This window comes from Nipponia nippon, unplaced genomic scaffold (genome assembly GCF_047370975.1).
Source record: "Nipponia nippon isolate SJK-2023a ecotype South Korea unplaced genomic scaffold, ASM4737097v1 scaffold_2, whole genome shotgun sequence".
In the NCBI taxonomy this organism is placed as follows: Eukaryota; Metazoa; Chordata; class Aves; order Pelecaniformes; family Threskiornithidae; genus Nipponia; species Nipponia nippon.
In genome coordinates this window covers 15,808,412-15,822,936 of record NW_028262336.1, presented here as the reverse complement: position 1 = coordinate 15,822,936, position 14,525 = coordinate 15,808,412, and the positions used below count along the sequence as shown (strand labels likewise).

At 47.7% G+C, this 14,525-nt stretch overlaps 1 protein-coding gene across 2 annotated transcripts in view; it reads left to right on the top strand.

Moving 5' to 3' along the window:
- The first annotated feature begins 46 nt into the window (after window positions 1-46).
- Window positions 47-14,525, top strand: part of RCSD1 (RCSD domain containing 1) — a 35,137-nt gene continuing 20,658 nt past the window's right edge. For both annotated transcript variants that reach the window (XM_087758730.1, XM_087758727.1), the window contains exon 1: window positions 47-240. Coding sequence is in view for 1 of the 2 variants with exons in the window: in XM_087758727.1 (XP_087614853.1) it covers window positions 235-240 (6 nt within the window). In the remaining variant the exon portion in view is untranslated. The remainder of the gene's footprint in view (window positions 241-14,525) is intronic.

Sequence of the window (14,525 nt, the reverse complement as noted above, 5' to 3'; positions counted from 1 at the left end):
TCCCCCTCCTCTCCCCTCCCTCCCTTCCTCTCACCCACCCGCCCTTCTTCCTTGTTCGTAGTGCAGGGCCACTCGCTGGGCTCTGTCAGTTTTCAAGCTGAGCAGGAGCTGGGATATTACATACCCTCCACCGCGGCGCGATTTTGCTCTGGCTCGGCTGAAGTTTTCCCACAGATAAGAGGGAAAGGGGTGGGGAAGAAAGATTGCCCCGAGGACACCTCTCTCTTGCAGGACATGGAGGTAAAGAAAACTTTTATTTCCACTAGCTTGTGACTGGCTCCTCGATCTGCATTAGCTCCACCTTGCAAAGCAATTTCTCACTAAAGGCAGCTCAAAATATCTCTTCGCTGAGGTTCAGATAAATGTCTTTTTCCCCCCACTCCAGCCCCTGCCATGCACCTCAGAATATTTTGCGGGTTTTAGTCCAGGTTTGGAAAGTAGGGGGATGGTATGGGGAGAAGTTACATCTGTGAAAGGGGAGCGAGGAAGGACTGCCATTTACTTTTTTAGTCTCTGAGGTGGGAGAGTTACGTTTTAAAAGGCATCATTTTGAAAGGTTTTAAAAATGCAGTAAAAATGGGGACATAAGGAGAAGTGAACGAACCGTACAGGATTAGCGGGCTCCTTGGGGTTGATTCCCGCCCAACCCACACAGCAGCGGCTGTGATTTGGACCCTAAGCGGTGTGTGTCCCCGTTCCACGTGGATCGTGCAGTCTCACTTTCGTTACCGATAGAGCGTTTGGGTTCAGGAAAGAGGACCCGAGACCTCTTGCTTCAGCGAGGTAAATGGCTAGCACATCCCCAGAGGGTTCCTGCGCCTTTCTCCATGCTGTGTGTCCTGTGCTTCAGGAGAGTCGGAGCTTTTGTCTCTGGGTGGGCACATGGCTGGTGGACAGGGGTGTAGAAGCAGGAGTCAGGCTTCCCTGGTGTTTAAGTCCAAGCCTTCTCCTGTGTAGCACCCTCTTGGGCAAGGCAGTTCACCTCCTCTTGCTTCTTTTCCCATTCATATGAAATGGGAGTGATGGTGCTTGCTTCCCTTGTGTCAGACCAGATTCACCAGCTTTTCAAACAGTTTTTTAAGTGGCAGAGGAAAAAAAAAATATTTATTTTCAGGAGGGGCAGAGGAGCTAGAAAGGCGATTACAACATTGGCAAAACCTCAAATGACGAAAGACGACTTTTGGTATTTCTCTCAGCTAAACACAGATCTTACTAAACACTTCATATTATCTTCCCAGAGAAGTGTTTTCTCTGTCGGTGCAGCCCCAACAGCAGGGGACATGCAACAAAGCCAGGGAACAGTGTGCTTGAGGCATCACTGCAATTTTTCTTTGAAGATTTCCAGCGCATAGCTCCGCAGGGCAGTTCTGATAACGCCCAGGTGCTAACATCGCAGTCCTTGTTATCTGCGCCGGCCTGCCCTACAGGCAACGGTAAAGCTCAGGCACGTTCATGACAAGAAATGTCCTCAACAGACTTATCTAAACAGATTTTGGTGTGGAGAAGAACCAAGCAGTGATCAAACCAACTCAGCACAGCCTACATGTGCCGTGACAAATAGATAGCTTTATAGAGGCTTTCAGGTTTGGCAGAGCCTGGATCAGTAACTGCTAATGGTTGTTTTATTCTTTTTCGCTATATAGTGTCTCGTGGTGTCTCAGAGGGGAAGGGGAGTTGAGCTCTTAATTTAACTGCTGCGCACAGGAAGCCACATATGGAGCAAAGACTAAATGAGGGCCGAAGCAGGTATCTCGCCATGTCGAGGACACTCTCCCCCACCCCCTCTCCTCTCCACACACAGAGGACTGCACCTCTCGAGTATTTTCTGTTGTCTGCCGCAGTGGTGTTTCGGAGTAGAAAGGGACGGACCTGCCGTTTCCTTCTGGGAGACACGTGTGCCACATACGGCAGGTCTGACGGTCAGGAATCTCCTCCGAAGTATTTAACCTAAGACTTTCTGGCTCTTGATTCTGTTCCTTTATCTCTGTTTCCCACTTTTTCCCCATGTTACTTTGTTTTCTGATCATCTGTAGCTTGCTGCGTCTATTCTTATTTTTAAAACATCTCAACTCCCAAGACATTGTTTAAGTAGTGCACTTGGCCTTCCCTTCCTGCCCGAACCGTCCAAAAAGGTGGTTAATGCCCCGAAGGTAAGAAGATATTAGACCAAAATACAGCCAAGAGCAAAGACTTGAGTTCCCACCTGCCAATTCTCTGCTCTGTTTCTTCCTGAGAGCTTTCCACAGGCAGCGTGAGCAGGACCCAGAGACTTGATACAGTCTTTTGCTTTAAAAAACAGATTTAATGGTCCTGTGCAACAGGAACAATAAGTTCTGTCATTTCCCCATTTGCTTCATCAGCGGTGGGCAGAGCTGCACTGTGCTTTCCTGCTGGCATAACCGGCAAGCTCTTTGCTCTAGTGGGACACATGAGGATTACCAGCATTAGGGAAAAAAGGGCGGAGGGCTGACCTCGCCAGCTGATTTCCATCAAGCGTCTGGCAGGAAGACCCTATTTTTGAAAAACCCACAGAAGCAAGATAGTTGGGATCGCTTTCTTAGAGTGGTTCGTGTGGTTTTGCTGCTCCTTAGGAGCTAGTACCTACAGTCTTAGCCATTCTGCTGTCAGGAACGTGCCATGTTGAAAGCAGTAACTGTAACCATTTAAGATCCCAAAGAGTGGGAAAAAGGCAGCAAAACCCCATTCTTGCAGTTCATGTAATTTTGTGAGTCTGCTGATCTTCAGGGTTTTTTTATGAAGACCCAGCTTCTTGACACAAGATACATTTGAGAATCAGTTTTCTTTTCAGTGTTAAGACTGATGAAAAGAACTTGAAATCATGAAGCTTATATCACAGACTGTTAACATGAGGAGTTCATATTAAAAATGTATAAAGCTGTCACTGCTGAAAGCTAAGCCACTTGTAAAAAAGCAGCCACTAAACCTTCTTTGCGCTTACAGTACAAAAAGGATCGGAAATTATTGTGTTGGTTTCTCAGTTTACATCTCCAGATTTGGTCCAAGCTGTCTAATTCCCACAGCTGCACCAAACCTTGCTGCAGATGTTGTGAGTTAAGGCATCCACTGAAAGTGCTTGTGGCTTTCTGCAGCCCATAGTCAACAGCAGTCACGGCATTCCTCATCCCAGCCTCTCTGTAGGAGCTTGGGAGCATGGAGACATTTGAACTTTGCTCGCCCAGCAAGGGGAAGCAATCCAAGACTGAGTTCCACTTTGGTGGCTCCCTATGGTGCGATGAGTTCCCTAAGCTGCGAAGGTGCAGCAACCAGGTTTATTTTGGGAAGGCTCCCCTCTTCTTTGTGCCTACCAACAGATTTCATTTCTTTCTGCGACTTCTCCATTCCCATGTCTCTTTTCTGCAACTAGCTCCTGCTAGATCTTCATTTTGCCTGTTGCTACACTGGCTCAGCAGAGGGAAAGCTTTTCCAGGGCTGGAAGCAGTTCTGTGCTCACTTTGCCACTTCCCTTCTGGGCAACCTACTGGACACAGCTCCAGCCCCAGGCCCTGTGCTGTCCCTACACCACAATGTCTTCGTCTGGGACATTTGGGGAGTGATGGGGCCACTGCTGTTTTCAGTGAAGCTCCCTCCTGTGCCAGGTGAGGATACCACAAAGAGGCCCTGCGTCCTGCCCCACTCCTCTAGCGAGCAGCAGAGCAGCGTTGAGAAAATTCTTCCGAGTTCTCTGTTCCCCAGCTCACTGGGAGCCTGCAGAAACCTCCCGGGGCTCGAACATGTCCCCTCCCTCAACAGGCAAGGTCAGAAACCATTGCTTCCTCTGTGCTGTGGTCAGCCAGGCATCGCGACTGAGCACATTTCCAGGCCTCGTATCCCAACTGCTGCAGTCTTCCCAGAGCCGTGGGGGATGATGCCCTTGCCCAGACTACAGGGCAGCTTGCTTTCAGCACAGGCACTTACCCTGTCCCTAGGAAAACTGCACTAAGGATGTGTGACTTGTCACCCAAGAGGACTGAAGTGGAGGGGATGGAGGAAAGGGCACTTGGTACAGTGCAGCCGAGAGGGCTGACGTTGGTAACCTTTACGGTCCTCAGAGCAGCAGGACAGTAAGCCACGCAGAGGTGAGCCGGGCTGAGCGAGGTTTCTGCCCACCCTTGCAGCTGTGGAGCCCAGATTAAGTACAGGCATTACGCCATGGTTAGCTCTGCCAGGAAACAATTTCCCTTTCTCAGGAAGCTCTGCTGCTTGGCTTTCATTCCAAAAGTTAAAGCATTCCTTTTCCACTCTTCTTTTTTCTTCTTTCTTTTTGCTTAACAGAACATTTTAACCTCAAATGCACTTGTTTTCAATGTTTCCTCCCAAACTCATCAAAATGACACATTCACGCAGGGTGTCTGTGTAGATAAAGGGAAGAGTATTTAAATACACTGGGAGAGGTACCATATGACCCCATTTTACTCCTCAGGTCTGGGCAGATTTAGGACCTGCCTGACAGTAAATAGGATGTCTGCAGCAGAGGATCCTGGAAAGGATCAGTTTTGCCAGACTTTTATATCCCAGTGACTGGATGAGGCCTCCCTCTTGAGGGACAGAAAGGGACAAACCCAAACCCCGTGGGCTGTGCTGTGACCCTCACTTGTACCTAGCAGAGACCCCAGAGTAAATGGTTTGCAGAATTAAACCCTTTCCTGTGTTGCTGGAGAAGGGATGATTCTTCTGAGCCCCTCCTCTCCCTCACTCCCCATTTTAACCTTTGGGTGTCTGAGTATCCCAGGTCATGGCGAGAGCGTTTTGGAAAAGCTTTCTTTCCTGTATTCCACAGTCTAATTGGCAGGATGTGTTACTGTTGAGCAGCATATTATGCATACCTTCTCTCATACATTCCCAGGATCTGCTTATCTGAAGAACAGGGGAAAACATCAGCATTGCTTTATCAATAGGTGCTGCTAGGCAATTCTGCCGGTTTTCATCATGGAAATGACCAAGCCCATACAAACTAGGGGTGGTTTTTCTCTCTGTTTCCAAGTGGTTGATTAACAGTTGTAGAGAGGTGGCTGCTTCTTTTCCTGAAACACCAACTCTGCTGCCTGAGTTGGGGACCTGAGATGGCAGCTGTACCCAGCAGCAAGGAGCCTGTTTGGAGAACTCGTCCTCCAAACCTGTTTTACTGGTGAAGCCTTCTTGCTACCTGTAGGTGCTGTAATACTGCAGAGACACAGCTCGGCTTGGTGACTTACAGACAATTATATACCTTCAGTAGTTTGCAATATGGCATGCATAAGGATGAAGTTGGTCTAGAGAGAGGTGATCTGGTGTGTAAGGAGAAGTTATTATTGCAGACTCACTGCACAGTTGCTTCACGCCTAGTTATTGTCAGAGGCACGGGGCACTTTGTTCTTATGGAGCCTTGCATAAGCACAGATTTACGTCTCACTTCATCCAAGCCACAGCATATCCAGCTATGAGTCTTATGCCAGAAACGCTTTTACATTAACATCAACTCTGAGGCATATCTTTATGATACCTTATCACCAGTATATGGGTCCCGGTAATGTACTGACAAGGACAAGGCCCATTAGTGCCAAATGAAGTTGTCACCTGTTAGAAAGAAAAAAAGACATCAGACCAAATTCTTCTCAGATATGAGCACATCACTTGCTAAAAACAAAGACCCAGACCTCACCTGCCAGATTGGCAGCTGGTATAGATGCATGCCATTTTTCTTTTGTTCTTCAGCATCAAATTTTAAAAGAGCTCAAACCCCACACAACAGGCAGCAAGGCGGTAAGCTTGTGTTTGCATACAAGTGTCCTTATGCAAATAAACCCGTTTGCCCTTTGTAACGAGATGCACACAGTGTTTTGGTCAGTGTGGATGACTAGTGGCCAGTCTGCAAAGGATATTGATTTACCATTGCCAGCTTCAACAAAGCCACTGTTTATCTCAGGCTTCTCAAGTGCATGCTCTCAGCATGATGGACTGCAGCTCAAATGGTGCCTTTGTACAGGTTGGGAGCTATGGCATGCAGTTGTGCTTTTCTGAGCATCTTGAAGTATTTCACAAAATATAGTACCTTTCCCTCATGCTCTATCACTGAACCAAGCTACATGCTGCTTCTTAAGGCAAGAAATATATTGCTCACACGGATCACAGCTTTTCAAGCACAGAGAATTAACACGTGCAGTTTGGAAAGCCTTGCTATCTAAAGGATGCAGACCAATGACTTGTACAGACACAAAAATGCACAGGCGAGGGAAAGCTGACTCAGAAGAAGGGAGTTAAACAAGTCAGCGTGGCTTTGCAGTGAGACAGAGGACAGTAGTCTAAAACTTCTAACATAGAGGAAACAGAATTAGTGCATTGTAAAAGCAGTGCACCTAGGAATAATGGGATCCAATTAAAGGGAAGATGTATATCTCACCAAACAGCAGGAAGGACTTAGAGCAGTGAGGTCTGGCAGGGTTTGGAATAGTGTAGTGGAAACCAAATGCAGTGGAAACCAAATGTAGTGGAAACCGCTTTCCTGTGAGAGATTCAAAAATAGACTGGACAGAGCATTAGAAAGATAATGGCAGGAGCGATCTTCTATTGCGTTCAAGCAATGGTATTGATGGGGCCACCAGAGGGGCAGGACCATACAGTTTCTGCAGGCCTTCCACGTGTGGAGCTGCTAGCAGAAGCTAGTGGCTATTCAGCATCAGGCCCCAAAAGTGGTTATGATTCCTTCCTGCTACGCCACATTGTTCAAGCCCTGCAAACTTCTGCCTCTGGGAAACTTAAGTCCAAATAAACTGGCATCATATCTGCAAGAGTCTGGGAACTGTTCTTTTATTGCCTGTGTAAAAAACAAAACCAATTTTCTTTGTATTCTTTCTTCCTGTTTTAAGAATGGGTTTCTTTATCCTTTAAAACTTTGTACTGTGACAGCAGTCATGGGTTATTCGAGTCAATCATCTTGAAATACCTTTCTGCTGAGTGCCATGTTCCCCTGATGTAAGTTCAGATGAAACGGGTCCACTTTATTCCTCCCTTTTCATATACACACACGAGCTTGTGTGCCAGGTTTCCTAGGAATTTCATCCCTTGGGCCCTGCAGCTAGCATGTGTTTAACTTGTGAAATGTTGTTGTGGTTTAACCCCAGCCGCCAGCTAAGCACCACCCAGCCACTCGCTCACTCCCCCGCAGTGGGATGGGGGAGAGAATCAGAAGGGTAAAAGTCAGAAAACTCGTTGGTTGAGATAAGAACAGTTTAATAAAAGTAAAGCAAAAGCCGCGCACGCAAGCAAAGCAAAACAAGGAATTCATTCACTACCTCCCATTGGCAGGCAGGTGTTCAGCCATCTCCAGGAAAGCAGGGCTCCATCACGCGTAACGGTGACTTGGGAAGACAAACGCCATCACTCCAAACGTCCCCTCCTTCCTTCTTCTTCCCCCAGCTTTATGTGCTGAGCACGATGTCATACGGTGTGGGATATCCCTTTGGTCAGTTGGGGTCATCTGTCCCAGCTGTGTCCCCTCCCAGCTCCTTGTGCACCCCCAGTCCACTCGCTGGTGGGGTGAGGAGCAGAAAAGGCCTTGACTCTGTGTAAGCCCTGCTCAGCAGTAACTAAACCACCCCTGTGTTATCAACACTGTTTGCAGCACAAATCCGAAACATAGCCCCTTGGTAGCTACTATGAAGAAAATTAACCCTACCCCAGCCAAAACCAGCACAGTATAATTTGGTTTCCTACTTAGTCTTTACAAAGTGCACAGAGTTGTCAACACTGTCCCTCCATGAAAACCCAGTGTTTTCATTCCCAGTTTTAAGGTATTCATTCCTAGTTAGAGGCAGGGGCGCTGTCCATGCAAACAAGTACAGGAATGCACACCGGTCCTCTAGACAGCAGGTGTCTGTAAAGAGAAGAGAGTGGAAGGAAAGGGATGGATTGCTGAATGCACCGGAGCATGCGGTGACAGGAGACATAAAGGTAACAAGTCAGACAAGTCACCCATACAGAAAGGAAACAGTCTTAGCACCTTCTCTTTCATCTCCCAGCTCAATGCAAAGCTGCCTTTTCCACTTATACTAGGACTTCTAATCTCACGTAATACCAAGTCCTGCTCCGTACAGCTCAAGAACCCTTTGCCCACAGCCACCAGGGAATTTCTTCTTGGCCCTTCTCCTCCTGCTCTTTGGATGCACTGAGCACGGGACTCACCTTCCTCGACACTGCCCTCCCACCCCAGTCCCCTGCCCTCGGCACTGGCACCTCACACTGCTCCAATTCTGGCCTCAGGCGCCTGATGTGGGTGACCCACCAGCCGTGCTCTCCGTGCCAGGCCCTGCAGGGCTTTGCTCAGGAGTGTTGATGCTCAAGGTCCAGTCTTACAGGGCCCATCGCCTGCAGCGGCTTCACACTCTGATCCAGCAAACTGAAGCCTGCATCATCTATAGCAGCTCTTTGAGCCTCTGTAGCGGGCATCAGTTTAGTCCATAGAGTCTCAAAGGCCAAAGCTGGAAGCCTTTTCTTTTTGTAGCCCATGGGAAAGAAAAGCTATCAAGTAATGAAAATGTCATACTATATTTCTTCTGCCTCTGCTCTGCAACTCAAAAATTGCTGGATCATTCTCCTGTAAGTTGAATGTAATTTTTCTTCTCAACACCTTTCATTTTAAGGGCCGCGAATTCAGTGACACGCTGGCCAGAGCTTCCTAGTGCCGATTTACTCGCTGAGCAAGTGGCGTGCAGGCACCGAGCCCACGCTTCCTGTGCACCTGGTTCCGGTGGCCCAGCTTTAACCTGGAGACACTGTGCCTGAGGTCGAAGGGACTTAGCCCCACTTCTTGCCACAGAAAGAACATGTCAGAGTTTCAGTCAGCCATCAGGAAAAAGAAATAGAGCACTGAAGTAGGTAGGGTACTTCAAAGCTCTTGCAAACACTGCATGTCTCCTTTACAGAGTTGTTGGGAGAATTTTATAAGCAGGTTAACTCAGAAACAGAGATAATTATCTTTCTCAGATCACAGAAAAAATCCATGTCAAAGGCGAAGCTTGCAGCTCAAGAATGACTTGTGTGCATTTTTCTTAGCGTATATAGTAGAGTCATTTACCTATGGAAATCACTACGTTCCTAATGCATCATGAGAGCTGATCCAGACTGGGCTGAAAATTCAGACAGGCATTTTCAAACATAACTGCAAATTACAGCTGCCTGGGTTTGTTTGACTGGCATAGGGCCTGGTTTTCAGGGGTCTTGCAAACTGAAGACTTTGGACGGACCCAAAGGGAGGGCACATGCTGAGAAGGCAGCCTCGCAGACCTGGATCCTCCGTGCCACTGGGGCCGCTGAGCCCTCCACGGTCCAGCTACAAAGACATCTCTGTGGATATAGCTTAGCATTCACACCTCAAGCTGGCTGCTAGCTGCGTGCTTACTATCACTTTACTCCGCTCCATATCTGCGTATCTTTTTCGACTAAATTCCTGGCTCAGATAAATATGAACCTCCTTCTCTGACCTGCCTGTATCCAGTTTAGACCTAATTTAATAGCAATGTGTTACAAAGATAGCACAGTCCTAACTGATGAGTCCTGGAAGCTGCAGCAGTTGGGAGCTCTGTGTAGGCTCATTTACCCTTCTGATTTTCTGTTCCCAGCATGATAAATGAGGAGGAGTTCAATCCCTGTGCTGTTACAACCAGACTATCTCTAGTGTTGAGTTTGAATGGGGAGGTATCACAGCCTACTTAAAGCATTTAACTGAAGCATTTTGAATTGTCCCTGCATCTTACATTCTCTGTGTCCCTTCTTTGACAGTTCAGTGACTTCAGTTTCTAATTTGACCTTCTGAATAGCTTCAGATTAGATTATTAATGCAGACTGCACATGCACCTGCTTAAAGTTCATCCTCTTCAACCATTCTGTCAGTCCAAGAGCAGTCCCTTCCTCGTCCCATGAGAAGCATCTTGCATCTGAGCCTCCTCCTGTTGAAGTACATCTTATTTCAGACCGCTGCTAAAAGCCGGGCTTTTTTCCTCACCCCATGTGAGGCAAGCAAGGGAAAAGCTAAACTAAATAGCAGTTGAAAGGTGATTCATCAGGCTTAGACCTTTCCTACTACAGGGGCTGTTCCCTTCACTCAGCTTGTTTCCTTCAGAGCAGCTGCCCAAGCATCTCCGTGTCTGTGGGTGAGAGCAGGGTGCAGCCTCGCATCGTGCCTACAGACAGCTACAGGGCCGTGCAAGTCGCTTAAAGCAACGCTATGATTCGCGTTGTTTAAAATAATGATTTTTCTGCAAGGCACATTTTAACCAGTAGAAAGCTGTTCATCTCAGATAACCACGGTTCAGGCATTTTATTCCCCACTCTCAAGTAGTATGCACGCATGCCCAGCCTTCCCGGCCATCTCTCTCCCCTGTGCCTTAGTCAAGGAGACTGGGCTTGTGTGAGATGGGATGCACTTGCCCTACAGACTGCATTATTTTCCCTCTCCCTGCGGGCAGCCTGGGAGGTTTTGCCGGTTGTTCCTCCGTTAGCTCACCCCTCATGCTTCTAGAGCAGCAAGAGCTGCCCAGAACAACGCCTGGAAGGACACAGAGAGAGGCACCAATTAATTTGGGGAAGTTGACAGGCTGTGTACAGTTCCCAGACCAGTAAGAAAAACAGACATCTGAGAGGGAAACATTGGGAAGCTGAGAAGGATCCTGGGGAAAACCCCGGCCAGGAAGAGAGCTCTGTACAAGCAGCTGCTGCAAACAGGGCACTAGGAAAGCAGCTACATCTTATGGTGGCCATCGCTGCTCTTCTTCAGAACTACCATCTCACTCCTCCACCCGTGGAAGCATTTGCTAGTAGTGTGAGCATCTCAAGGACAAATCCCAGATACTGGTTGTACAAGCTGCTAAAGACAGATGGGAAGCAATACGCTCCAGTCCAGCCAGACCGCCCTCTCAGTAACAGCTGTTGTCAGCTGTAGATTAAGACATCAGCATCACTCTACCAGGGGTTGAGGTCAGCCCTTGGCTCTGAAGGAGCTATTCCACATCTGGAGTGTTTGTGGATTCCTAAAACAACCCAACCTCATCAACTTACCTATTCAATGGATAATTTCTGAGAAATAACGCCTTTCTTTCTCCCACATGCCTTTCACGTATGTTATCTGTATTTCAGATATCTGCAGTAGTTCCTGTCTGGTTGTATCAACCAAGTTTTCAGACAGCATTTGTTGCTAGAGGGCTCCCATCAGATGGAGAGAAGGACTTAATGACAGGGCTATATATCCTGCCTGACACACCAGAAAAGGCAGAGGTCTTCCTGAACTAAGATGAAAGCTGTGTAGGTGTTCATCTAATTTAAGTTTGGAGAAATGAAAAGCGGTGCTGCTTGAAAGAGAGCGGGGATCTTCAGTTCTTTAGGAAAGTGGTGCACTGGCTCTCAGATGACACTGAAATCCTGCTGCCAAGTTAATGCCCACTAGCCTCCTTCCTTGTGACCTTCTTCGAGAGAGGAGCTGAGGGCTGTAGTTAACGGGGCATTTCAGAGTAAGGGACCTTGTTTCAGCACCCCAATCCAAATTTTCATAAGCTTGAGTAACAGCAATGCTCAGTGTACCTGCTGCAGGATTCTGGCTCACTGGCAGCACTTGTGTTTTAAAGGCACAAAGTATTTTCCCCAGAACACTTAGAGTTATTGTAAACTTCATCCAAAAAGACTGCAGATGTGTCACTGGTGTTCACCTGGAGTGAGGGATGAGCTCTGCAATGTCAACATTGTTCTTTTAAGGCCAAATACTCATTATAATGAGCAAAAAAAAGGAAAAGTAATTTCTTGAAACTATTTGTTCCAGGTAAATACAGCCAGTATTTTTAAAACAGATATATTAACTCAAAGGAAATAGCAGGACACTAAGTTCCCAGGACTTCATAAAGGGAGGGGACACATTAATCTAGTCTTCTAGCGTAGTCAAATTTAGCAATTGCAGAGATCTGTGTTAAACTAGTCGCATCTTTGTATGTAAGTGCTTAAGGTTACTGATGGCTCAGCTCCAGTTTGCAGTGTACGGGGTACTGCTGGGTAGCAGTTAGATGGTTTGAAACACATCACCACCTACCGTAGCCACATAGTAAACTGTCAGCTTTTGAATCTCGCTGTATTTATTTTTTTTTTCTTGAAGCTGTAGCATCTTAAATATCTCGGCTTCCTTTAAAAAGGCATGTCTCGCCCTCATCACAGCAAAGTCCTGAATGGAGACACTAGTGCACCTCAAAGACTGAGAAGGGAGAACCCCGTGTGGTATGTCTGGGCTTCAGACCCAGCACAGATGAGTTTTTGAAGCTGGTGCTGTTTCAGCTGACAGGAAAACCCCTCTTGCAAGGAGCTGCTCCAGGGCAAGGCTGCCGTGCTGCTCGTATGGGCACAGCCTCTCTGCCTTTCACTGTTTTTCCACTTGTGTGGCTGGGTATGACCGCATTCAGCCAGATATCAACTTTGTCCACAAGCCTTTTCCTGTTGCCTGAAATTATTTCCATGTTGGCTGCTTGGCCTGTCTGCAAGCAGCTGTGTCGGGCTTGTAATGAGGCAATTACATACGCATGGCTCCTTTGCAGGAAAGGCCGAGGCCGTTTCTCCTTGAATTGATTGGACTCCTTAATGAGGCTTATCTGTTTTCCCTGCTCTCAGCTAGGCCATTCACCTTGTCTGTGGGGAACTGGCCTGGTTGGCAATGCAGATTTTTGCCTCTCCGCTTAGCCCTCCTACACTTTCCTCTTCACTGCCTGCAATCAAATGTTGCCATGTATCTTAAAAACGTAGTGATCTTGATGATCACGATCTCTTCTTACTGTACGTGGCACAGCTTCTTCCCCCCCACCATAGCCTCAGCTCTCACTGGTACTTAACAGCCTTTTATTTCACCTTCCTACCTCTCATCCCAGCCTCCTGTCATTGCAAAAGGAGTCATTTTGCCCTTCAGGTACCTTTTGGACCTTTCCTCTTGAATAGTCTGTCTTCTGGCACTAAATCTCATTTCAGTTGTTCTGTTGTTGCTACTTTGAACATCTTTGAGCTTCTCCTTCCTCTTATATTGTTGACTTAGCGGTCTAAGGATACCATCATCTGACTCGGCTTGCTGAGCCTGCGCAGGTTACTGTGCACAGACAACTGTCGGGGTACGGCCCTGCAGCTGCAGGCAGGAAGGGTAAGCTGAACAAACAGGGGATGCATGGGACTGAGACGTGAAATCTGTTGTCTCACTAGCAAAGCGTCTTTAAGACACCCTTATAATCATGCTGGATATTATCAAACTTTTAAAAATCTTTAGAAACCAGACTGAAATCCCATTAAAAAGATAGTTCACTGGGAGGGAACCAGTCCGTCGTGGATGCTGGACTTCCTTAGGACTTGCTTAGGAAGAGTTTTGTGGCAACAGGTCGTATCAGTTAATATGTGCCCAAAGTACCCTGTACCACACAAAATCCAGATGGCTACTTCTCACGGATACAGAGGTGAAGTGCAGATACCTGGTCTGGGTGCATGTTCGTGCAGAGCTGTGACTGGGCTAACGATCCCTTTGGTGCGAGCACAGCACCAAATGGATGCATCCAGCTTGATGCCATCATAAGAAGTGCAACACTCTGTGACTGTGGGGCTCAGATCCCTTACTACAGGTTTCCTTGGGCTGCTCTGCATTGCAGTGTAGCTATCCTCAGACACCTGTGTTGTGGAGAACCAGTGTGCCATGGAGGACCAAGTGTCAAGGTGAGGCTCCGGACTAAAATTCTGTCCTGGATTTTGAGTAGCTGAGGGCAAGTTATTGTTTCCTAGATCAAGCAGAGAACTAATGCAGAACTGAAACACTGCAATTCATATCTTCAGCCTGGAAAACCCCCTTGCAACCATTGCCTAACTCTGCTGGTTCCTTCACTTGACTAGGCATCTGCGTACTCAACATTAAATTTCAACCAGTGCCCAGCATGCTGCTTCTGCGCCTGACCTGTCCATGGGTGGTCTGCTGTCCAGACCAAGCTGGCATTAGAAATGAGGCATTTCCCTGTTACATTCCCCCTGCCCCACATCCTCGTGTCTCCTCTCCAGTCCTCACCCCAGGAGAATACTCTGAGCACGGTGAACACAAGCAAACAGGATCAGGCATCTCACAAAAAGCACTTCTCCCAGGAAAGGAAACTGTGACACCCGTGTGTTGCTGGAGGTTTCTGCAAGCACCTCAGTCAAAACACTCCCAAAACGCTATACATACACACAAAATAATTGATTTACATTTTAAATGGTCTGCCACCTCCTTCCCTGAGCAGCAAGCCGTGGCTGACAGCCAGCTGCCTTATCCTGCACAGGGCACAGCAGAGCCAAGAGCCGCTCGCGTCTCCGTAGGGGACGGGCTGAGGTTACGTACGTGCTGCCCCTGCACAGGCACACTGCCCAGCAGAGACCAGGTGCTGCGGTTCGCTGCCTCTTTTGGTAACGATGGCGCTTGATCAAACCATTCTTGGCAGCCTCTGACAGACGCGATAAGACACTTGCTCGGGAAGCGAACGGCCTGGGCTCCGTTCTGT